This window comes from Bacillus rossius, chromosome 2 (genome assembly GCF_032445375.1).
Source record: "Bacillus rossius redtenbacheri isolate Brsri chromosome 2, Brsri_v3, whole genome shotgun sequence".
Taxonomy (NCBI): Eukaryota; Metazoa; Arthropoda; class Insecta; order Phasmatodea; family Bacillidae; genus Bacillus; species Bacillus rossius.
The window spans coordinates 132146268-132173456 of NC_086331.1; the positions used below are offsets into that span (position 1 = coordinate 132146268).

General features: G+C 36.1%; 1 protein-coding gene across 2 annotated transcripts; it reads right to left on the bottom strand.

Moving 5' to 3' along the window:
• Positions 1 to 15027: 15027 nt before the first annotated feature.
• On the bottom strand, positions 15028 to 27044 carry LOC134529850 (ceramide phosphoethanolamine synthase-like). Of its 2 annotated transcripts, XM_063364362.1 has the most exons (6): positions 26801 to 26938; positions 25334 to 25451; positions 22422 to 22580; positions 19489 to 19772; positions 17993 to 18273; positions 15028 to 16179 (listed from the first exon to the last, which is right to left on the bottom strand). In XM_063364362.1, exons 2-6 carry the CDS (start codon positions 25385 to 25387, stop codon positions 15740 to 15742), a joined length of 1218 nt encoding a protein of 405 aa, XP_063220432.1. In that variant the 5' UTR covers positions 25388 to 25451; positions 26801 to 26938; the 3' UTR covers positions 15028 to 15739. The 2 variants fall into 2 exon arrangements, with proteins under 2 accessions (XP_063220432.1, XP_063220431.1); XM_063364361.1 differs by lacking the exon at positions 25334 to 25451 and having other exon boundaries at positions 26801 to 27044.
• Positions 27045 to 27189: the final 145 nt, after the last annotated feature.

Consider the following 27189-nt stretch of genomic DNA (forward strand, 5'->3'; position numbering starts at 1 on the left):
GAGATTGCGCGCACTTCGCCTCTGATAACACCGAATTGCCTGATAACGCAGCGGCCTCAAGCTCGACACTAGACTTCGCAGCTGTTTCAACGGCCTTGAGAAATAAGGGTTCTGCGTCTCATGGCTCGGCGCAGTCTTCAGGCGATGGCCCTTGTAGCGTTGTACCACGTGGTACACCTTGGTGAATTAGATGTACCTATGTCAGTTGGTGGCATCAAACCCATGGCACTTGCGACGTGAACGTGACACAGTGACCCTTGCGATTTTGAGAGATAATTAATTTCCTTTGACTTTGTTTTACTCGATTAGGCCTATTCCCTTACATTGATAGAAACTAATCTTGATTCGGTTCAACAAGGCAATACATTGACTGATGCGTATTCTTCCAAATAATTTGCTCTAGAACATCTCGGCCAAACTAAACATGGCCTGATGCTACCCGCTTGGTTTGAATCCGACGATGCCGAACGCGAAAAAGACTACCAGCCACTCACAAGGTCCTTCATGACCGTACAAGCTGAGTTATCGCCTTCGCGTGACGGAGAATCAGTGATTCAATCTCATAACCAGTTAGGACTCAGCTGATGAGCACAGAGTGGATGGCACAGAGGTCTAGTAGAGGCAGCAATTATCTCAGAGGTCCCGTCGTCTTGAAGGGCAGTGGGAACTCAACGTGGCCTTGTGCCGCGGAGGAAGACTACAAAGTCCATCTACAAGCGTTCACTAACCGCATCTTCGCCTTACGGTTGAGTATGAATTTCGCAAGACGCGACGCAGGAAAACAAAACAGAATTTACTAACCATGTAAGTCGCAAGACAATACCAACGCTACGACTTAAAACTGTAAAACTGTAGAAAATATTTCTTCATCGGGATTTTTTTTATATAAATAATGTTTTCCATGATACGTATGAAACTCAATATAATTTGTTTTAGAAACAAAGTATGCTTTCACTGCACTTAGTTTAATAAGTGAAAACGTGATTTGTGTCATAAAAAGGCGGAAACGCAAAAGTTGAAAGTTGGCTGATGATTCCTCTGCGTTTTTGTTTCTTACGTGATTTATGAACGGGTACTTGAAAACATCGTTATTTAAATTTTAGCATCTGGCGTTTCTTGCATAGTTTATAAACGCAGTTTTATGACTATTGCATGCAGACCTTTCTCTGCAATGCGATATATTTTGAAACTGATATGTGACAATGTGGTTTGAAGAATGCATTTTCTTGGGCACAAATAAAAAAAAATTTGGCTCAGGCTTCGTAGTTAAATAAATTGACTTGGCTTTCGAAGCCAGCCATGTCATAGTGGTAGCGTGTAGTGACGTTTCGCTCTGCGTTGCCGAGATAGTTTATCAGACAATGGCCCTGAAATCTACTATCTACTTCGTAGTTAATTTTTCTCCCTTTTTTTCTAACGAATCCTTCAAAATATTTAAAAAAAGTTGGTTGTCTGTAAAGTCGGTTTACGGACGATAGTTTAAAGTGACAACGTCATAACTAAACATTTATGAAATGATTGCATACTTTTATGAATAAAATTGAATCATTTTTATTGAATTATCACTATTTTGTATGGATACAAAGAAGGAGTGAAATGAAATCTACAATTTAATTAATAAATTTACTTTTATTTGCACTCATTAATTCAAATATGTTTATTACTTTAACGAAGAGATTATTTTAACTATAACTTTTATACATGTTTGCTATTTAACTTATTCCAAGCTGTGTTATTCTGTTAAAGGATAGGACGATGATAGGAAAAGTAGGAAACGAATGGGAGTGTTTCAAGTTTAATGTGCCTCAAAAAAGGCAAATCGATGGTTGTTCCAATCGAGTGGAAGGGAGATAGATGCGGCCCAAGCGTACAATAAGCGTAACGGGACAAAGCGTAACGGGACAATGAGTCATCCTTTTTCGTGCGTGAAGCCGGCGTTCATCGATTTATTAGACGTTGTCACGTCAAAAAAAATTCCCTTACGACAATTTTCTTTTAGAAAAGCTTACAAACTGGTATGAATGATAAATTGTTGATCTCCCGCTGACCCATGTCCATATCCACGCGACTGTACGACTCTCAGGATCACGTACCTCACACCAAGTTGTCCGAGTATGATTCCCAGAGCTCAAACTCAGATTGTCAGCGAGTGGGAAACGCGACGGACGTTGCCGCGCACGGTTGGGTTTTCTCGGGATTCTCCTGTTTCCCACACCCGCTCATCCCGTCAATGCCCCATTAGTAGAGACCTGCAAAATTCGCGGATTCATTGACCTCTAGGATAGACTCCACATTCCTTTAAATATTCGCGGAAATGGCACCTGTTCATTGGCTACTGACGCGTGAGACGTCTCAACCATGATGTAAAGAAGAGGAGGTGAAACCGTGCGCAGGTTTTCCCCCTCCACGCGCTCCCTTGTTACGTCACCTTGGTTGTAGCCAGCGCTCTTCTTCCAGGCGCTTCCCATCCATTTCATCTGAGTCTCGTGCGAACGTAGTTTTATGTAGTTGAAATACCAAATTGTGCAGTGTTCGGATGTCACAATCATTTCAAAAAGACTCGAGATTCTGGCATAAAATATTTTTCTTTTCCAAAAAATGAAGATCTTTGCAATAAATGGGTGAACGTATGCAAAAGGAAGGACACATTCTGTGTTAGCAGAGGTAAGTTTAAACAAACGTGATTTTAAGTAGAAATGTCACTTGTTTTATAATACGAGTATTTATTTTTAATTTTTTATATGATTAACTGTAGGTTAATGTTAGGTCAAGGAATATATTTCGTGCAAAATACTGAGTTATTATCTATAATAATAAAGTCTTTCGCGGTAAAAAGGTTATTTATTGAATTAATTTATTAAAAATGAAATTTTAACGTTTTAATAAAAACTCAAATCAATTGTTTTTAAAATGTTTGTGTGTTCGGGCATCAGCGATAACTACAAAATTTATTTCAAATTAACTTTTTTCCTTGTTTTTTTATAGAACTAACCTAAACACTAGGTTGTGTACTATTAATAAAGGGGGTAAAATATTTTATTATTATAATATATATTATATATAACATATAATATATATAAATTACTATCACATTATATAATATGTTAAGTTGATATTAGCAAGTTTAAAAACATTCGACTAATATATTTGTACATAAAAATTTTGTAATGCCTGCAAGCTGTTTTTCGTTGAAGATTGTAGAGCTATTTGGTTTAATAATATGTTTTAAATATATTTTTTAAATATACTTTCTATCATTATTTATCCTTTTGTTTATTGTTTGTAACTAAATAAAATTAAAATTAGTAAATAAATCAAAAGCACTTATGTTTATGTAAATTACAAATACGTATTATTAGAAACTTTGCTTTGTGTCAGATGCTTTTATTTGTAATATGTTTGTATTATTATTTGTCGCCTGCATCCTGATTGTTTATTATGTCTATTTTATTAATATTCATAATAAATATTTTCGAAGTACATATATTCATTCCAATGCCCATTACCATTCTGTGTTTAGAAGACCCAATCAACATTTTGAAGTGATGAAACAGCAGAAAAATATTGCTTCGTTGATTTTATTATTAATATAAACCCCGCGTTTGGATGCTAATACATTTATTTAAACTGTATGTTCTAAATGCATGCTATACATTGTACATAGCAAAGTATTTTTACGCTTCGTGGTAACTATTACTATTCAAACGATTGTAAATGATCTGTCTTTGCGTGGTATTCCCGTAAGCGCACTGCGTGTAGACCGGGCGGTGCGACCAAGGTGACGTAGTGCGCAGTGGAGGACGAGTTTGGGCGGCCGGACGGTTTCACCTCCTCTTCTTTACATCATGGTCTCAACTAGGCTGTCCGTAATTCGGCACTTTCTTGGTTTAGTGTTTCCCATTGGCTCACAGTTCCCCGGATAAAATGTGGGCCAATCGCAGAAGCGGTACGAAGGTATAGTTGTTTTGATGCTAGCCTATCGCGAAATGAATCCGCGTATTTTGCATGTCTCTACCCATTAGTAGAGACCGGAAAAATTCGCGAATTCATTTCGCGATAGGCTAAAATACAAATAGTTATACCTCGGTGCTGCCTCTGCTATTGGCTCACAACTCACCTGGATGACTCTGGGCCAATGAGAAACACCCGACCAAAGCTTTATCGAATCACAGGCTGCTACGTTGGGATTTCTCACAAGACAGCAGCCAATGAGTGGGTGACATTTGACCGAGTGTACGTAGAACTATGGAGTTCATCCTGCAGGTCATTGAACCCGCGAATTTTTCCGGTCCCTACCAATTAGCATCTTATCGCCTTTCGTCGTCTCAAATGAACCCAAATTCACCGAGACATCGGGCTCAATCCATTTCATTCCTAGGAGCGAAGTGACCAGGTATTCCCACTGCAGCTCTGAGCGCGTGTTCTAGTAATCTTGTGTTTCTGTAACTCGCACCACTTACACTACCTCGTCCTCGGATAGCTAATCGAACCTATACTAATAATAAAAATGTTCGAGGCAAAATTATACACATTCCATGAAATTATGTAAAAAGCTATCTCCTAATTTAATTAAGCGTAATAAATGATATTATGTACCAATAATAAACATACGAATACAAAATAAACTATTTTTATATATTGCGTAATTCAACCCTTAAGACATGTAAAAGGGGTAAAAAACAAATTAAATATGAATAAGTATAGATACGTCCGATTTTAATTAAGCGTAATAAATGATTATGATTACTAATAATAAACATACGAAAACTACCAACCAAAATGTTATAATTTTGTGACTTTCTAGCCCTATGAGGTAAAAAGGGGGAGCATTTGGTTTTAAAATTAATTTAACTTTGAATTTAAACACTAATTGTACAAAATTGGGTAACAATAAAATACGCACGAAAACGGCAACCACAATTTTTACATTTTGCGAAATACAATCCCCAAGAGGTTAAAAAGGGCACGTATGATTTAAATATATATTTTTATATATATAAACATTATGTATATATATTTATAAATAGTATATAATAGCCGGACCGAGGACAGAAGTTGAAGTGTGGATTATGATTGTCGACCGTCATCTTGGATCATAAGTCACAGTGGCCATCTTGGAAGACCTTGACCTTTGACCTGACCTTCAACATTTGCCAAACATTTTTCCAAATTTAAACAAAATTGGCCAAAATCAACAAAAAATTCAAGTTTTTTGTAAAAAATTTGAAAAATAAAAAAATTTCCTATTTCAAGAGAAAATTTCCCTTTTAGAGGGAAACTTTCCCTTTTTATCCCTCAAAAAATAAAAAAATCGATATTCGAAAAACCGCAAAAGACTTTTGCCTTAGAAAGAACCATAAGTCCACAAAGTGGCTTAAATTACCCGACGACAAGCCACCCTAAGCCGCCGCGGTCATAACTTTGACCTTGACTGTAAACTTAAAATCTCTAATTTCCGACCAAAAAATTCCGAAAAAATTCCAAAAAATTTATTATTTTAAAATTTAGTTACCTAATCGATTTCGGACCTCGGTTTGATTCCCAAGGAGAGTAAACATCTAATTTATGTGTAAAAAAATTAAGAAATTTAATTACAATTTTTAAAAATTTATACAAATTGCTTACAACACACGCCATCTTGAATTATGACGCAATTATTGTTACAGCCGTCATATTGAAAATCCGTAATTTTTATGCTAGAAAATAGGGAAAAAAAAATTTAATCAATAAAAATATTTAATCAAAAAATTGCAATAAAAAATTCCACCATTTTGATTTAAAACATCACCATTTTACATTTCGCTACGGTAAACATCCTGGATTCTAGAAACATCTACTTTCCGTTACGCGTTCCATCTTTGTTGAGTATGACGTCACAGTTGCACGTTTCGTTACGGCCGCCATCTTGTATTCTATAACGTTGCAATTTTCGACATGGACGCCAATATGAAAATCTTTCTTGACGCAAGACAGCGACGCCCGCTGACGACGTACCAGCCACGGAGATCGCGTTGTGGAGGGGGGAGGGGGAGGGAGGAAGACACGAGACCCGACGCCACACCGCGCCGGCAGACACGGCGACAGGAACAGGGGAAGCCAGCCTTCTTTTCACAGACGAGAGAGCCACACCCGAAGTTACCCGAAGCTCCCCGAAGTTCATGCTCGCATTTTTTTTTTTCGTTCTATCTCATTGTATAAACCGGTGTGGCATTAAATTTTGCGGTCGATTAGGATAGGTTAGCTACATTATAAATACTTGAAAACATTGTGGATGGTTGGTTATATTAGGTAAGTATAGCCACATTAATAATACTTAAAATCATTTTATGGTTGCTTAGCAAATAACTTTTTAATATGTAGCTATCCAGCGCTAGGAAACCGTATCTTTAATGTAGCTATCCTAACTAAATTAACCGTCCACAATGTTTAAAATTATTTATAATGTACCAAACCAATTGACCATTAGTTATCATGAGTTGTCCAAAATCAACATTTACGGACACACGGCAAACGAAAAATATGGTGGCGTACAAATAAATACCGTTGCCTTGTTTATGGTCTTTCCTTTTATCAACACCGTCATATTTATTTACAATGAACCAAAAAAAAAACCGAAGATGCACGATCGGGCGTTTGTCTCTCTCGTCTGTGAAAAGAAGGCTTCCCATCCTCGACGCCGCCAGGCAGTAGACCAGTGAGCGCGGTCTAGGGCGGACGCCTGATTGGTAGAGACTGGAAAAAATTGCGAGTTCAATGACCTACACAAGAGTAACTATCGAGGAAATAATTCCAAAAATTTAACTGAAATTTTGGTTTTAATGTTTTCATTATGAAACTTTCTATACTTTCATTAAATACTATTAATATTATAAGTTGTTTTTTTTTAATAGAAAACCTTATTTTCTTCTCTCTCTGCCGTTTCACCCCTTACGATAAACTTATAAGTTGAGGTTAGAATTGTCAAAGAAGTTTCATTACACGATCCTCTGTCTACTTGAGCAAACGGCGCCCGTTCATTGGGTTCATTGCGTCTCAATTGGGTAACTTGTGATTGGATACTTCTTTGATTGATTGTCTCTAATTTGCGAAGAGTCCTACATATTAACAGTGAACCAATAGCAGAAACAGCACAACGGTATAATTATTTGAATTTTAGCATATCACGAAATGGACCCGCGAATTTTTCCGGTCTCCACTGATTAGCATGACGACTACATTCGCGATTGTGCTCCGCGGCGCATGTTAACGGTGACAAACATTGATAGTGTGGGTGTTGAAGAACTGTGTGAGTGTGGTGGTGTCAACACCAAGGTTCAGCAACAGATAATTCTCAGGGAGATGAATAATTATGCTTAGGGGCATGCATGTTTCGCGAAAAGATTCCGAGACTAGCTGAAAGTTAGAACACTGTAGCATCGTCTGTGTTTCGTGATTGGGTGAGTTTCTTTCAGGTACATGTCGATTGTTACAACACCAATCACAGTGGTTCAGTGCGGAAGCAAACGCGTCCTGAGTGGCTCGGTCAAAAAAGGTAACGACTTCTCTCGCAGACGGCTGCCAATCACAAGGAAGAACCCACATATGGGGTATGCCTTTTTGCTTTCTAATAGGTTATTTGATTTTTTCGCGAAAAATGCTTGCCCCTAATTATGCTCACCGGGTAAGAACAGTGCACATGAACAGGCTTATTTGGAAACTCTGGTAAACCCGTAAAATTGTTTCGCTGCCCGAAGTTAATAAATTAACAATCGCCGCGAGTCCAGTGATCCACACTGGGGCCGACGACCCACGCCCTCTCATGACGTCATCCACTGGATAATCCCGCCCGCAATCACTGGGCTCATACCGGTCACGAACCCGAGACCTAGGGCGACAACTAATGATAGAGTGTGTGTCCACATGGAAGTGAAATGAGGACAAAGAAATTGGAAGATCACGAAGAATGTGAAAATGATAATGGCAACAACTCTATCCTAGATCATGCTAATTATTTGGACCCTGAAAGCTAACGAAGTAAGTAACCACTTCATTGGAAATGTAAAAATATTGATACCAAATTCTAGTAATTTACACCAAAGTCTAGTCGCCTCCATGAAATTGAGAACAATATGAAACGACCTGAAGCTGAAAAAATCGAAGTCTGTGATGAAGAACTGGAGCCCACAAGATAGAATACTTCGATAAAGCGCTGAGACATTAGCGATGGAAATGACTCATAATATAAATTATTGTTATGAAGCTTACGACGGTCACTGGAAAGATGACGATTTTAATGACTTAAAGGCTGGTGTTAAAACAGAAGACGTTAGAGATCTTAAAAGCATTAATACTGATGTAATAAAAATTATAATGTGGTGTGATGTGATGTAAATTTTTATGTTAATAAATGAAGTCTTAAAAAAAATATATATATATTTTTTTATTTATTCCTAGACTGTTTGAAACTTTTCTCTAGTGACGAGGTCAGAATACTCGTTGAAGGTACTTAAAATTCTATTTGAGGCGAGGAGCTCACACAGCTATTAGGACTTTGATGATCGGTGGTGGGTGGTGGGTTGCTGACGTCAGAGAAGCGAGCGCTTGGGACGCATCACTCCTCGCAGGACTGGTATGGAGGGCGAAGTTGAATTCAATTCAATTTCAAAACTTTATTGTACATATTTTCACTCTTTACAGGTTTTGTACATTTTATCTCGGCACACCAGCACTCTGTGCTCCTTTGCCCGTAATTTGTTTTGGTTCATGGTATACACACATATTTACACTTGAGTTTTTGTATTAACATTGAAAGAAAAATTAAAAAAAAAAAAAAAAAACTTTCGTAATAGTTTTGTGAGCTTAGCTCAATGTTTTTTGTTTTGGTTTATTGTTGTATTACAAGACAGAATTACTTAAACTAAAACATTACACTATTAAACAATTATTTTACACTAAGTTGAAGGTGACGACTGATGTGTCATGGTGGTAAGATATGTCGTGTATGTCGTGCTATGACAGGGGTGCCCACAAGGGGGGGTAACGACGCAGACTGCGTCATTAAAATTTCAGGGGGGGGGGGGGGGGGGTTGTTGAAAGACGAGAAAAATGTATATATTATTTACATAATTATAGCTTCTAATGTGAAAATACGTTTCTGGTGCTTTGATAATTGAAAGGGATCTTGAAAATCAAATTGGCAACCCCGCACTTTCCTCATCAAAAGCAGTTATCTGTCTGTTCAGGATGGAAATATTACCTGATATGACCAAAATTATTATTAGAAAATCAGTTTAAATTAATGCAAAATGATGATAAAATATAATACTAAAAAAGTATAATATTATAAAATCATTGAGTAAATCATTGAGAAAATGGCATAAAAATTTTTTTTTGGGGGGGGGGGGGGCCATCATTAGGTTAGGGGGGGGGGTGAGTCATGGTGTTTGGGGGGGGGGGGGGGGTGGGCACCTCTGGCTATGAGGACAGCGATGTGGCGCTGTCCGAAGATGAAGTACCTGTGCCTGATGAGGTACAAGAAGATGGCTTTGAGGAGACACCGTGTACTGGGAGTTTGTGACCGAAGAAGTGATTGTAACCGTGTGAAGGCTGCTGACAATGTTCGCCGAGTTAGCTACTAGGGACTTGTAACTCACACACACCTCAGGCTAGTTTCGTCAAATCGTATTATTTTGAGAAGTAATCTCAATTTCAGGTGTTATAGTGTAGTAAATTAACCTATCAATATTATTTCGATTGTTTTTGCGTACTCCAAATACATTTCCAAACAGTTTTTAACCTTTTTGTGATTTCATTGTTAATGAATTTTGACTTTAAAAAAATGGTTGTCGGACGATAGTTTAACGTGACGTCATAACAAAACATTGATGAAATGGTAGCATACTTTTACGAATAAAATTGAATCATTTTTATTTAATTATCACTATTTTGTATGGATACAAAGGAGTGAAATGAAATCTACAATTTAATTCATAAATTTACTTTTATTTGCATTCGTTAATTCAAATATGTATATTACTTTAACGAACAGATTATTTTAACTATAACTTTTATGCATGTTTGCTATTTAACTTCTTCCAATCTGTGTTATTCTGTTAAGGATAGGACGATGATAGGAAAAGTAGGAAACGAATGGGAGTGTTTCAAGTTTAATGTGCCTCGAAAAAGTCAAATCGATGGTTGTTCCAATCGACTAATCGAGTGGAAGAGAGATAGATGCGGCGCAAGCGTACAATGAGCGTAACGGGACACAGCGTAATGGGACTATGTGCGTTATGGGACACTTTTTCGTGCGTGCAGCCGGCGTTCATCTATTTATTAGACGTTGTCACGTCAAAAATATTTTATTAAATTAAATGTCGGAACAAAGTATTACTTATATTTATTTTAAAACTGTAACATTTTTCAATATAATAAACTTACTCGCTGTGCTCCTGCAGAGTAGCACATGGGCAAGTGACATTAATAGGGCTGGCCACAGATGTCATGACAAAATTATTATTTAACGCTAAGTAGCCTAGTGCTCGCATGGAACAAAGGGGCGACACAGTCAATTTGACATCGTCCAGGGTTACGTCTATGCCTCCGTCTCCCACCATACCTCTAACATCCCCTGATCTTTCTAAGTATGGAACAAGACATGACATGTGCCACAACATGCTACTGGCTCCGAAGAGGGTGCAAGTGAGTGCCATTAGAAGCTGTGAGATGTCCCCATAAATACATCGTAATAGCATTATAATTTGCTTTATTTTATTGTCCAGGGATTATGTTCTTTCCGGCTACTCTAAAGGCCCGTCTACAATAGTCCGAACCTGTGCGTGGTCCGTGTCCTTATCCGAACGTGAGTGACGTCACATTGTCTCACCGAAAACTGCCCTGTCCACAATTGCGATGTCCGAATGTATTGATTTCTAACGTTGCTACCAGAGCGCAGTAAATGTGCCAAACCAAATGTTTTTGTTTATTATGTTGATGCTTTGTAGTTTGAGATTGAACTTTTGAAAGTTGTGCGAGTTCAATTTTATATATTTATTCAGTAAGGCAAAGTGGCAAATGTAAATGCTAAAAAATGAACTCATATCACAGCAATCGGACAACACTAATTTAAATGTCTTGCTCTTCTTGACTAACAACACCTTCCATTTCCTTCAATAACAAAAACAAACACCAGGTTTTCAAACGGGAACCGGAAATTCAAATATAGTGAGTTTTCTGTTCTTTTTCTGTGTCCGAAGTACACAGGTTGGGACAAAAAGTTAAAATTGACGAATGTCTTCGGACCAGGTAGGTTCGGACCTTCGCCCACTTGACTCATGACGTCAGAGGGTCACGTGGACCAATCAGCGACGAGTGTCCTTCGGACACAGTTTAGGACATTGCTATTGAAGACGGGCCTTAATCGGCCTTTAATTAATTAAATTGTAATTCAAATATCTACAGGCGGACTAAAACATTCCGGAACGCACCCTTGAGTGTAACTCCAATTTTCAAACATTATAACTTTTATATACAGCAACTGTAAAAATTCTTTTAACAGAACTTAATATGTTTTAATTATATGAAGGGCTTTTATTTATAAGTTTCTCAATGTAAATTGCATGATTCCAGTATATCCTAACGGTCATTAGCGAAGCGGTAAGGACCCTAGTCAATGGCCACTTTTTTAATATAAAAATATTGTCGTGGATCAAAATTTTTCTGTTTTTGAAATCAAACTTTGGGACCTAATTTTTGGGACTCTGGGCTGGCTGCTCTGTTCACTAGCCATGCAGGCGGCATGTATAATGTACATATTCTTTTGTTGTTGGTCCGTGGTTACTGGGTCACGCTGACACAACAGGACGTGCGATTTGGCCGCAAGCATAGGTGGAGGAGAGAGCCTGCTCAGCTGTCTTGTTCAATTGTTTTGAAGTTTGGTTTCAACAACCATGGGTTGTTCTGGTAGGCTAGGCGTGCAGGGATTTAAATGTATGGTTGGGAGAAGTGGTGCTCACTCGGGGGTAGAGGGGGGGGGGGGGGGGGGGCTACACCTCTCTCTTGAGGGTACGAGTAGGAAAGTAGAAAATTCCATCAGGGAGGGGCTACATAGTTACAGAAAGGAACAAAAAAGATGTAAGTACCTATTTGAGTTTCACTCAGATGATGGAAGCCCAAGGGGCTCGCGAACCAGCAGTCTAGATATGTTAGAGAAATTTTCTCTTCAATAAAATAAAACCAGATATTTATTACTCTTGCTGACAAGATTGAATTTAATGATTCTGTTGGTCCCGTAAGTTGAAGTCACTTTAGGTTGAATAGAAGAGTCCTACACTCCCCCGATACTTAGATCAGTATGAAGTAAGTTTATCATGTTTATTGAAACTTTATAAATTTTACGATTACCATATCATGTGTAATTAATAATTTATTGTAAGTTTAGTATTTTGTTGTGGTCATATTTGTTTTTATATTTGTACACTGGAACTTCCTGTACAAGTAAGAAACAAGCTGATCCTTGGTGTAATTATTGTAACTGTGTGAAATTCCTCTCGCTAGAATGGAAGTCTAAGAGTTGTGGGTTGTCATTTTTATTTCACTAAGTACTTAAATTATAAGTTACTTATTTATTCTTTGTTTCTTCACCTGTTTAACAATATTAATTATCACTAACTGTTGTTCATTGGAATTTCTTTCATTGTGTGTTAATTTCATTATTATTATTGAGATTATTTCATAATAAAAAACTGACAAAAATGTATATAAGTATACAATTATTTACATACCTTGTCCCAATTTCTTTCCTATGTCTGTCCAAACTTGTACCTTCTACAAATTTTCTATGTATTTTCTGCTGCTTATATGGAACAATTCACTACAGTCATGAACATGTTCAATAAACTTTATGTCATCCATCACCAAAACCAAATAAATTATTCGTCGAGACACATCAAAACCTACGGTATAGCTTGGAAACCAAGCGTGAACTAACTGGCATTGTCTCACTAGACGGTCAAGAAGCGGCTGGACAAGAGCAGGGATCGGCAAAGACTGGTCCACTGGAGATTCTATACGTCAAGGCAAGGCTAGTGATTGTTTACTAACTGATGCGTGAACATCATATTGAATTACAGTCATTCTTTTACATTGGAACGATCCTGACCAGACCTTCCCCTGTCCTGCCCATCTAATGTGAACCAGCCTTAACAGTTAAATATCTGCATAAAACATGCAAAGAATTCAACATAGATTGTTTGATAAATAAATATTCCAGATGTGATCTGAAACAGAATGTATGGCTCAATTAAGATAATTTTCCTTCCACAATGCACACACACAGTTAGTCTAATTTATCTTTGGATTATAAAGTAGAGCATACTCTTAACACAACTTCTACCCTGAATTATTTCCAGTTTCAATATTAAAGATTTTATAGTTATCCAATTACAGTTGCTAATTTATTTATTAACTTGATAGCTCAGGCACAAAAAACTCTTGAATAGTTCATCAAGACAGCTGGTTGTCTGTAAGGTAATCACTCATTCAAATAGATATTGACTTGGTAAAGAAAATTAAATATATGAGTTCTGAATGGCAATATTTAAAAATAAAAACTACTTAAAAATTCAGTTACAAAAGAAATCAAATACACAGAAACACTTTTCTTAAAATCTAACTTTCTTGTGATACAGTAGACAATGTAGGTTTGAAGTCAGAAACTGCAATGGGATCGGTGCAGTCCAATATTGCAGGTAATCGTTCTGCTGGTATATCGCTAAGGCTGATAAGAATCTATGGGTAGCTGTAACAGTAGGGGAAGAATACTTACTACCAAGCCTTGGTAGATACTGGAGCCAGTTGTTTCATACGACATAATTTATTGAGTGAGCTGATAGAACATAAACCTGAGTTGAAAAGAAGTTAAAGGACAGAGCCAATCTTGGAAGTTAATATGGCTGATAGAGTTGTAAAGTCACCCTAAAAAAGAAAATACATTTTAAAGTGAGTAAATTTTCATAGCATCACAGATTTTGGGTTGTGCCATAACTGGTGAATGAGTTGATAATGAGGTTAGACTTCCTCTTGCTGAGTCAAGCAGTCAATGGCTGCAAGAATAAAGAGATGGTCTTCCATTTAACCCAGAATTTTGGGTACCCTAGCCAGGATGCAAAATAAGAGGAAAGTGTTTTGTGGAGGAATTCAAGGTTTCAAGGATCATATGACAGAGGAACACTGTAGGAAGGTGCAGAATGTAATGAGGAATTTGGGAATGTGATGATGACAAAGATTGGGAAGTGTAGTGTGATGCCATACGTGCTAGAAGTCACAGTTGAAAAACCCACTAAATGCGTCCCCTACCAGTGTTCACCTCCGACATTAAAGCGTTTAGGGAAATATTTCATAATCTTTATGAATAAGGTATTATTACAGAGTCCAAATCACACTATGCTTCTCCTGACATTTTAATACGTAAGAAATCTGCCGGTAAATTCAGACTAGTATTAATTATCATTTTTTGAATAATAAAATAAAACTGGAACCATTCCCGAAGCCCAAAGTAGAGATAGTTTTCCAATATTTCGACAAGGCTAAATTCTTAACGGTAATTGACCTTAATGCGGCTTTTCATCCATGTGTGTTGGCACCTGAAAGTCAAAAGTACATGGGCTTTGTGACCCCCTGAGGCCACTATAAATGGCAGCGAGTTCTATTCAGGGTAAACTTTGGTGCCTAGTGTTTGTCCTGGGTTTTGGGTCACATTCTGTGGAACTTACAATATGATTTCGTAATGAATTTCCTTGATGACAGTCAACACCTAGTGTTTGGAGCTCACTGTAAACATGAAGGACCTATCGCCTTAAGTATCTGTGCAAAAACATGTGACGTAAAACACTGCAGCTTTGCTAGCTTAATTATAATTTCACAGAAACAGGAATACTTTAAACAGCTTGAAATTAAATTTACATACATTTATGCCTCTTAAGTTGAATTTCATGTCAGTTAAACACACTAGATAACTGTTTTATCATAATGCATGACAAGCAGAACACATTATGATAGCATTAACCTCTCTTTAATTAAGGATCCAGATATTGACAATGTGATTACAGTAAAATTACACAAGGCTGGTAACAAAAATTGCATAAAATTACACAAAGTAAAAGTATATAATGCTTTCACCACAGTTCCAGCATATAAAAATGTAAAAATACAAATTACCTTAGAATTTTAATACCACAATGTACACACACATGCTCACACATTCAAATTATTTATAAAATATCACTTGTGAAAGTAATAAATATATTAACTCAATTTTACTACATACCACACAGTAAAAGTAAATAAGTAATGGAAATTGTTTATGCATGTAATGTCTTACTAAACACACAACAAAATGAAAGACTTTTGGATTTTTATCTAATCCATTATGAAAATGCCTGACTCACAAATGTACTCATCATAACACACAGGTGAAAAATTTTCCAACTCTATTTAAGTTGGTTAGCTTACATAGTCTAATATACCTGAGATTATTACTTCGGCCCATAAAATATTCAGTCAATGCCAGATATTACTCAAAACAAGTAACACTGCATTATCAAAAGTTTATTTTTCTTCTAATATTTATGCAGGACATCATTATAAGGCAGACTTGGGCATTAAATAAATAAATTTCAACATACAAAACAAAACTTATACAGCAGTATGCCACAGCATATTACACTTAACAGAAGTCCAACATGTTTGTACAAAAGCCAAACTATTCTTCTTTGTGACTATGGTTTTTCAAACTTTGGCTGGTACTGGATCCTCGCATTGAACTAGGATAAGGATGCAAGTTCCACGTAGTAGTTGACCACTGAAAAATTTTTATTACTTTCAAGGCACACACTTTGAGATAGCACAAGAACTTTCGAAGAGGAACAAGTGGTGATTCGTATTCGAAGGGAACGCTACCAGCAGTCGATGATTCAAAAAAACTAAATAATGGGAACCACACTCTCGTACGAATGCGATCTTCTCGTACTAGTACCTGGTGGCGCGCCAGAGTATGATAGTACAAGAACAGGCGAGACGTAATATAGAATGCTATGAACACATCAATTGAATAATGTTCGTGAGCTGCAAGTATGAAAAATATCCCAAACATGTTCAGAAGCCACGTGAAGATATGAAGAAAGTATAGGTGGCGGGGTGTATCTGAAACCAAATAAACATTTTTCAATAAGCCATTTAAATAAATAGATTACAACAGAAACTAAGAATAACCATGTAATCATAAAGATTTAGCAGTGGTTTTCATGCTTCATGCACACAGTTCTAGTCAACCTATATTGCCTTTTGAGCAATGAAGGTACGCAATTTTTGTTTTTCTATGCAAGTAAATACAGTAACAAAAACGTTTTTGGGGGAGTTATACTTATGAGATTCTACTTTTACAGTAGTTACATCATAGTTGATTGTTTACTTCTAAAATTAGTCTTTGGAGAATAAAACTTTACTGTTCATGTAATTTCACGTGAACACTGCAGTGCCTCGTATAACAGATACAGGTACCAGCAATTAGGAAATGAGGCCAATGAGGTAAAGAGTCAAGCAACACATTTATATTCATAATTTCCAAGATTCTCACAACAAATTTACAGATACAGGTCATTCGGCCAATGGGAATGTACATTTTGACTGTGATGAAGAAAATATACATATTAAGCAGAAGAGGAACATAGAGCCTTTAACTGCCATGACATAAGGTAATGAATCCGAAAATATTAGAGATTTAACTATGGCAGTGTTTGCCAAACTCTTTCAGCATGAGCTGTCTGGTACTCATGTTTGCAAGAAGTAAGAGAAGGAGAGAGACAGGAAGCGAGTCAGACATTTCAGATTAAAATTACTTCATGCAACAATTACATGTTAAGAAATGTCACAAAATTTTAGAGAAATCAATAACAGTTCAATATGTACACAAACATTCTTAGAGTCTCTAATCTGCAAACAAACTTATGGCCCCTGGGCCCAGTTTGAAAACAAATATCTCTGGTATATAAAAAAATTGTTTACTTTTGTCATTTTGGTGTGACTGAAGGGTTTTGAGGTAACTGAAGGGTTTTGAGGTAAGAATATGTTTCTCCAAGATAAATTAATTTTTTTATTTCGGCTTAATGTCTTTCCAACAGTGAGGTCATCAGAGACAGATAAACTTAACAACACAGCATTTGCCTGGAGATATTTTGGGAAACCATGTTAAAAATAAATCAGGATGCCGAACCAGGATTCAAACCCGGGTCCCCTGGAAGGTGAGTCCAGTGTCTTATCAATGTGCCACATTTTCTAAGTTCAATTTTCTATTACCATAAAACTTATTTCTTCAGCAGGTTGGTAATAAACAAGTCATTGTGGCCGATTTGGAATGTGCCATCACACAATGACATAGCAAGACCAATGAAATTATGCATTCTTTCATTGGCTGACAAAAAAGAACCACTATCTGGTTATACAACATTCCCTCCATATTTCAGCTCTTTTAAGTACTTAGTTGTCACCCTGAAGATGCTGACTGCAAGGGTAACAAAATGACAATGAATTTCAACGCCCTGTCACAGCTTCAACCGGAAAGCCACGACTGTCATCTGTGCAGCAGGTAGACAGCACATAGTACATATATATGAAGATGAGTAAAACTTGAGAACTTACTTTACAGTGTGATGTGTTCGGCAAATACAACGCATCTTCATTACTTTGCCTAACACAACTATAAGTAATTTTACAATTTTGCAGGTACATTATACTTCATGACTATTGTAGTCATCATTTTCTGCCTTGACACAGATATTTGTCAACGGTGTTATTAAAAATTTTTTTTAACCTACAACTTTAAAAGTCTGGCAGCAAATTGTGCTGTAATTATTTCTATACTAAAAGAAATAAAAGCTGACCTTTGGAATATGCTAAAGCACTGCCTTATACTTCAGTAACCTTAACATGACTTTGTTTGCAAGAGAAGTTGACTCACATTCCGTAATAAAGAAGTTGAGCATTGTCAATGCCACTGTGTGGCCACTGAACATGTAGTCCCCACATGTCCGGACGCCCCGGATGGAGAGTCCTGCTCCTTTCCAGATGCTGTACGCCTCCAGTATCTTGGTGTAAAGTCCCGCACCTTCTTCGGGAGATCTTCGGGGGGCACATTGAAGGTGGGCACCCGGCACAGACAGAGACGTGATGAGCATTGTCACACAGCGTAAAAGGAACACGGTTCCAGAGAGTGCAAAAAACCTCCGCAGAAGTATGAACCTGAAATAAATAAAAACAGTCACACAACCAAAGAAAGACGACTAATAAAAAAAAACAAAAAATTATCATATATATATATATATATATATATATATATATATATATATATATATGTAGAGAGAGAGAGAGAGAGAGACTGTACAAGAAAAATTTGTTGGTTCTGAAAAGACCAAAACATACTCATTTAATTAGTTTTAAAAATAATTGTGCGAGAACCAATGTCTGACATTAATTCAGACCTTCTACTCATAGCACGAAGCAAGACATTAGCAAAACTTGATCCACTCTTTCATTATGGTACTATTGATTCAAACTACCTACTTCTGATTACCGTTCTCGGTACGTCTAAGGTTCAAAGGTTTGACTCATATGCATACAGCTCAAACAGCTTGGCATCGAAGCAGTAGCAGTGTCAAAACAACACAGCTAGAAAAATTTTACAGTTCAGAGTTGATGACTGTTTGGATTCTCAAAATACTAGAGATTTCCACCGAATACCGGTAATTATAATTTTGGTAACTTAACCTCACTACCGCCACCTTTCGCTTCATTTATCTCTCCTTTCCCTGACTACAAGTTTGCTAATTTTACTAGCAGTGTTGTTAATCTGTCCGGAATTTAACCTAGATCTACTTCATGACTATTGTGGTCATCATTTTCTGCCTTGACACAGATATTTGTCAACGGTTTATTAATCTTGTTTAGGTACCATAAGCTCAGCCCGTTTTTTAATGTACAGAGATAGCACCTACACCATCAACTGCAACTTTTTCAGCCCTTGTAACATTTGCCTTCAAGAACTTTTTTTTGCTAAAAGTGATTCCATTTTTTCTATGCATGGACACGCTGTCACCAACACAAACACAGTACATTTATTTATTATTTAATGAACTACCCAATCTAATTACTTAGATGTCCGGTCCGGAGGACCAAACAGTTACATGACTAATGTTACTGCCGGGAGTAAATTGTCACAGGTCAAAACTTGTTATTAAAGACACTCAAATAATCACATTCCAACTATTTAATCCGCCATTATAACGCTGCCTCGCTACATACAACACAAACATAAGCATGCCGAAACAACATGGCTTCTCAAAAAACAAAACAAATGATAGTGCCAGAATGAGAATAATTACTGTCCCAACAGTATGTAACAAATTCTGCACACCACCTTGTAATTAAATAAAGTGAAAATACAAAATGTTGCATTACCTGTGTTTGTGGAACAGCAGCACTGCAACCAAAATAATAAACAACACCGTGCCAGTCCATTCACACATTTTAAATGCCCACGGAATGGGTGGCACATTGTCCAAGAAAATATCTGGTAGCGGTGGGTATCGCTTCATATCAGGGACTCTGTCATGCACAATGACCATGACGAATGCAGTGATCCATGTGACAACAAACAAATAAAGTAGGCTAATAAGTGCCTTACAGAACTCTGGCTTGAGGTGTGAGTCAATCTCCTGTCCAGAAGTACTTGTGTCTGCAATCTATAAACACACAAGACACCATACCGTTATAAAAAGTACATATTTTAACATGCTGATAAAGCTGTATCAAAATATCGTTATTGGTTCTCAAATGAATGCATAACCTTAAGAAGAAAGTTCACAATATGTACTTTACTGCACCCCGGACATGTTAATTTTTTTTATAAAATTAAGTTGGCACCAGTGGCGTAGCCAGGATTTGCGTATGGGGGGTGTTAAGAAGCATAGCCCCCCCCCCCGTATTAAAGCGGGGGGTCCGGGGGTCCTCCCCCGGGAAAATTTGGATTTTAAGGTGTATAATAGTGCTATTTTAGCAGTTTTCGGTACTTAAATTTAAATATTGTAATGGTAAAAATTTTATTAATTTTAATATGAAATTTGTTTGAGTGATGAATAAGAAATTAATTAAAGATTTGGAGCTAAGGGGGGGGTTCGAACCCCTAAAACCCCCCCCTGGCTACGCCCCTGGTTGGCACTGTCGATAATGAACATTTTTCTCTCAATATAGAAGTGTATAGAACTATGTACAGTTAGTACTATAAACAAATAAAACAGGCATGTCCATATTCGTTCGGAGGTGAAGAACATGATGTGGACATCACTCAAAAACTTGCCCTCAGGTAAAATTATATTTTGTGACATAGTATCATTTACCTCCGGAATAAGTTTCATGAAATCTGTCTATGCTAACATGGACTACACTCTGATCAGTGGTTCAAAAACCATTACACCCTCAAAAATGTTCAAAAAAATTCGTTCATGTACTAGTTCATGAATATCAGTAATACATTTTACATAACAGCAAAGCAATGTGCTGGACAAACAACTGTGGTCCCTTTAGTTCAAATATTTTGATCATACGAATTAGTCAAAAATATTTTGAAGTTTACCACAAGATTTGGATGGAATTTACTCCACGGCCATACTCAAGTACAATATATAAACAAACAAACTATAGGGGAAGGTATGGACTTTGCTGTGAAGAGCCATACTGAAGTAACAATCACATTTAAAATTAAATTTTTCCTTTTAAAAACATAAGTTACAATTCCCCTCAATTTTTGAGAAACACATCTTTCGAAATATAATCAATTAACCCCTGAAAATACAGTCGAAGATTTAAACTAAATAAGCAGCCTATTGGAATTTTTCTGTTTCTATTTCTCTGTCCTAAACTGAATTTTGATTGAAGGCCATTTTCAGCCAAAAATCCTGTACCAAATTTCTACTATCTCATTATCAATGGATATGGATAGGTGGTTGTTGGCATAATAAATGGAGTGCAAAGGAAAAATACACTCTTTCCAGTTGCACAATGACTTTGTTGGTTATAGAAACTGTAACTTATGCATTTATTCATCTTCTAACACCTGTTTTTTCCACCCCTTTGGTCGTATTTTGCTACTTAAACGAACTCAACTAAGATTTTCAATTACTATACTTTATATATCAATTTGGAAGTGATTTGTGCAAAGTTACAGCAGTTATTGTGTGTCCATAAAAATGTGATATACACCCGTCCCTCAAAGTATCGCTGTTCAATTTTCGCGGTCATAGATTCGAAGTAGCGCTCTTTTCTTTTATGTGAATTCTTATTTCCGTGTATGCAAATTGCAACAGCACTTGTTTAGCATAAATACAAAGCTACAAATTAATAATTCAACGATCAACAAACAATATTTTGCTCTTTCCTTAATAGCTATTCGCTTCCTTCATTGCGTATTTATCTCTGATGATGGCCCGAGTGTTCAGCCGACGTTTATATTACGACATCCCATTTGTCAACAGCAGCTCTGGAGAGAAAATCCACTAACTTCTGGAGGCAACACACCTACAAGTAGTGCCCAAACAATTCTATATATATTATAAATATGCAGATAAAAATACAAACTGTATTTCCAATACCGGTACTCGCTTATTCATTTCTCAGCCTTGAATGTCCAAATTCACCTGCTGCTGCCCATGATCCAATGAGAGATTATGTCCGGCCAAGATGCAACAAACCCATTAAACTTTAAAATTTTATTAAATGAAAATGGAATAACTTGTAGCATTGAATATATTTAAAAATGTACATTTTGGCCAAACTGGTCATTAAATACATACTACTATTAATTTACCCATACTGTACAGTGAAGAATGTAGAACACTCAAAATACATGGGCAGGAACAAATTTCACATTTTCAGAGTTCAATTTAATCACCCATTTAAAATATCTGGAAAGTAATATTGCTAGATAAATCGACTAAAAAGTTACAAACATTACTTTTTGTCATAATTAACTTGAATTCAGTAAATTGGACTAATTCCTGTATTTTAATGCATTTATATGGACTCTATGTTTATAAATAAATTATTTCCATAACAGACTTAAATATTAAATACAAAAGAGTAATAAATTCAATAAAGACAGATGAAAATGAGCATGACTAAATGTTACAACTAAATTCACAAATGGAAAAGTTAATTATTTCACATTTTAGTTTCGTTTGGGATTGGTTTGGCATTCACACTGTCACACGCCCACCGACAGCCGAAGACACGACACACGTAACACAAGCACACAGATGGTCACAGCAAGTGGCCGACACACGTAACGTGGGTGGACCCTACAATTGCAGCAACCAAAGTAAAAAAAAATTACATACCTCGACAGTTTGCTCGGGACAGAATCCAGAAGTGGTGGCTGGCGAAACTACTGGTGTCAAGTGGGGGGAATGAGCGAGACCCAAGCTACAGAGAACTTCATTGTTTTGTAACTGAAGTAGTCGAACACTAAACCACAGCCTCTTTACATCACCCAGGGCCTGGTGACGAAAAAATAAAATCATTATTCACCATCATCCAACAAAATGACCATGAGTTTAATCACAATGGTTTAACAAGCAGCATTATTATGCAATGAGAAAGTATAATTAGGTTCAATAACATTTACTTCAAACAAAATTAATTTCAATAACATTTGCTTCAATTAAATCAAAATTACAAATAAAACTGTAATTTAAAAATGTAGCTGTGATTTTCCATTGTCATTAAACTGTTTGGACAACTAAAACAATTATTTAAAAATAATGTGTAAAATGATCACTGCAGACCTGCCAACATTCAAATTTAAAAAGTCATGAGGTCCTCGATAAAAATTTTCAGGCCCATAAATACAGGTTAGATATAAAAAACAACAAATGAGAATCTTTAAATTTAAGTGACATACCTGTACATATGTTACATGGTCTCTGCTTCAAAATTTATTTCAACAAATTATAGGTTGCAGATTTAATTTAGTTGAACATAATTTAGCGCTGTCGTGTAGTGATCATGCAGGGCCGCAACTAAAAACGATGTAAAATAACATTCTGCTCGTGTAACACTATTATCACTGTTCACAGCAAAATTAATTTTTTTATTGGAAGCAATACACTTCACGTGTTAGTTGTGTTTTTTTTGTAGCGACATGTTTCACAATGTCTCCTCTTCCACTATGCGAGATAGAAAATCAGCACGGCACACGCTACAAAACGCAAAATTGCTTCCTTTACGTGACTCGAGTATTGATGGAAACTCATTACTGTAAGCTTTCTTAAAACTTGTTTTGTAACTTTTACAAACAAAATCTTGGGGTCCCGAAAAATCGTGAGGAAACACTATTTTGGCGTAAGGGTGTGAGATGGACCTTAAAATCGTGAGCCTCACACCAAAATCGTGAGAGTTGGCAGGTCTGTCACTGTATTTCTGTTTCGAGTACACACAGTACCTAAGTATGTAACATTTTTATCTAGAGGTCAGTAAAAATGGTTTTATTTGTTATCACTTACGAGTTTAGGGTATAAAATTTAATTTTTTTCCCATATCAAACCATTTTTTTGTTGATTCAAGTTCAAAAAATCATTTGAAATGCTTTGAAAAGTATAAAAAACTACCTACTACATCTAACATTCATCCACTCACTTCAACCACATATAACACAACTATTGCCAATGTTTACACTTAGTGTCATAACTACTTGAATTATTCAGTTTAATACTAGACACATCATATTAAAACAAACTTTAACAAACTTTTTTTTAAAGCATCAGAATACATTTTTATTTCCATATAATCATTACTATCACACCAAACAAACATGACGTTTAACATTGCTAACACCCAAACATAATTATTTTCCCATTATAATATTTGATATTTCACTACAGCTCATCACATGGCCGTTCCTTATCTTCCAAAACCGATACTAACTGTAATAACCAAACACTATTCTCTCTTCCATTGATACTATTGTAACAAACTTCACATTACGTCAACTATCGTCTATCACATGTCAAACATTTCCCATTACTTATTCCCACCGAATAAAAACTATCTGTAATGAACTGTATTGTGAACTGAACTGTAATTATCTATATTAGTGACTTCTGCAAAAAAAATTTTTTTTCAATATGTTATAATTTAGTTCTACAAAGCATTGTGGTGGTTCTGTTACTACAGAAATGCAAGATTACGAGATTTTATTACCTGCCAAAGGTTTAAAGTTCAAGTTGATGTGTTTATGTTTTGATAGTAAATAGTTAAATCAAGTGTTGCAATTAATTAATTAATTAATTATGGAAACGGATTCAAACGTTGCTTAACGGTTGTGTATTTACAACTATAAAGAAGAATAATTTTAGGTTAGTTGCATTTAAATTGATTTAAAATTATAGAATTAATTTGTACTATTGCAGAAGAAGTATTTTTAAGAAGTATTACGACTCCTGAAGAGGGGTGGAGGCAATAATCATCAAATTAAAATTTTTTGTTTGGGTTATCATTTGGTGTGTTTATTGCTAGACGAAACCATCACATTTTCTGATGTAAGCAAGGCTGGTGTTTACGCGAGCCAGGCGTGATGTGAGGTAGAATTCACGAGGTACGGTAGGTAAATTTCTCATTACATTACATACTTTGCGGGATTCATGTTTCATCGAAGGTCCCAGCGAATAAGATGTACCCCCGCTTCCGACATAAGTGAGTGTTCACCACTTTTGTAGTTATATGCAACACCCAGATGGCATGACTCTAAATACAATGATCCTGTTGTATATGATGCTTGCTGTTTTAATTCCACACGTTGAAAATCTTGTGCATCTGATCCTGATAACATTATGTATGTATTAGGAAACTTGTTAATGGAAAACAGCCTTGAAGTCTCAAAAAAATTGTGTTTTTCGGCAAATTGAAAACATATAAATATTTATGTCAAATTATTACATTCAATGTAATACAATTACTACAGCGATTTTAATAATTTTCCAATAAATATTTTTCTAGTTTTAAATGGCTGCTACCCCATATTGCTCGACTGGACCTGTCCACTTGCGAGTTTTTCAGAATACAGTAGCAAATTTGAAAAGCTGTTTTCTGGGAATATAAAGGAATGTATGTAGTGCTCAAAAATACGACTTTCTAAATTTTTTTCCCCAAGGAAATGCAGCCAATCTTGGAAATTACCTATTTAACTAGAACGTAATTTTTACAATAGTCCACCAATTAAAATACAGGCCTAAAACAATTGCGATATCCGAACCTGTGCCTGAAGAATGGCGTGTGCAGATTGGTCCACAGAGCCCTGTGGCATCATGGCAGGACTGGCAGAGGGTCACTGCATCCCATGTCTGGAGCATTTTCTTGTCCCAAGCTTTGTCCTAAGACAATGGAAGAAGAAAAACTTGTTATCCCATTACATTTAACTGCGCAAACACAAACCTAATTGCTTTGTGTACTTGGCAGCAAATAAACTAACAGCATCATCCTATAGCAGGCAAAAAAACAACGAATTTCAGGTGAAGTAGTGCTGTTCGTATGCAGTGAGCACATTCTAACATTAAAAATGTGTTTTAAAATTAAAACTTTTAAAGAATGCCTACAATTCAACTAAATATTGGTAACATTTTCACATTGGTGCTTTTCCGTAAATAAAATAATAAATCTTGAAAAATACTTTTTTCAAACACTAAAGATGTTCCTCTATTTACCCTGTAAACAGTGTTTCTTAATTCCTACTGGTTTCTGAGAAAGAGCCGTTTGTTGGTCACATTACATAGCCTAAGCAGTGAAGTGGCCGTCGTCAAGTTGTGCTTTATTTGCACTGCCGATCCTGTGGTTGTATAGACATAAGAACATGTATATTTTTCATTTGGATATTGTAATGTAATGTAACATTAATAATGACTAAAAAAAATTACGTGATTCCCTATAGTGAATCCAAACCCAAGCATCAACCCTTAAGGGGGATTTCTTTTAGCAATATAGATTTGTAATGTGCAGTAACATATAACCTGATGTATAAAAGACATTGTTTGGGTTTGGATACACAATAGAAAATCATGTAATTTTTAAAAGTTATTAGTTGTATTATATTGTGTTACAATATACAAAAGAAAATATACACGTTCTTATGTATGGAAAACAACAGGATCAGCCACGCATTAAAAGCCCAAATTAGAGACAGGTGCTTCACTGCAGAGGCTATCTAATGTGACCTACAAACTGTAATTTCTCAGAAACCAGTAAGAATTAAGAAACGCTGTTTACAGGGTAAATAAAGGAACGTATTTGGTGTTTGAAAAAGTATTTTCCACATTTTATTATTTTATTTACGGAAAAGCCACGACGCGAGAATATTTATTTTTTATTTACGAAAAAGGCGTGACGCGAGAAAATTACCTAGAGATTTGCTGTCTATTTATGAGGATTCTATTATCAGGCAGTTAAAAGATGATTAAACAATCAATCTCCTAAACAATGTAACTATGTTTAAAGACAACTTCACACTCGGGATCGGGGCAGTGGATTTAGTGGTCACTTTAAAGTAAATGCAAATCTTATTTTTTCGGATATCGCAATTGCTAAAAAGACTGCTTCACATGCAACAGTTAGTCATCAGAGATAAATACTACTGGATTAAAAATTTCACATAATATTCTTGGACCAGTTTATAGGGTTTATATTAATATAACACTATGCAACCGATCACAACAAACTAAGAGCGTACCTTAATTTCAGAACGAAGGTCTGATTCGGTCAGCAAGAGTAACCCCGTACCATCGATTTGATGTATATTACACAACAAATTAACAAATTTATCATGTTTATTATCCCGTAGCCAAAAGCCCACGTCAGCAACACTCCATTCGAACACATTCTGTGATAAAGTTTTTACTTTCATGCTCATTTTCTAAAAATGTGGAGATATACATTGATACTTTAGAATTTACCCTTTCAAAACTACAGCCTCCTTTACCTATATTATTGTTTTTAATTCTTCACCATAGAAGTGAAACAGCCATAGAAAAATTTAAGAAGCAAATTAAAAGAAGAAAAAACCATAATTATGACTGTATCAAAATATTTTAATTATTAAAAATAATTTTTGGCAAATAA

Bases quoted from the DNA above. Each gene is read 5' to 3' on its own strand.
- LOC134529850 (XM_063364361.1), bottom strand. From the start codon at position 26,980: ATGAGCATGAAAGTAAAAACTTTATCACAGAATGTGTTCGAATGGAGT. The intron at 22,581-26,800 runs GTACGCTCTTAG...TTTCGTCACCAG, and splicing joins ACCTTCGTTCTGAAATTAAG to GCCCTGGGTGATGTAAAGAG. The intron at 18,274-19,488 runs GTAATGCAACAT...TATTTATTTCAG, and splicing joins CTGCTGTTCCACAAACACAG to GTTCATACTTCTGCGGAGGT.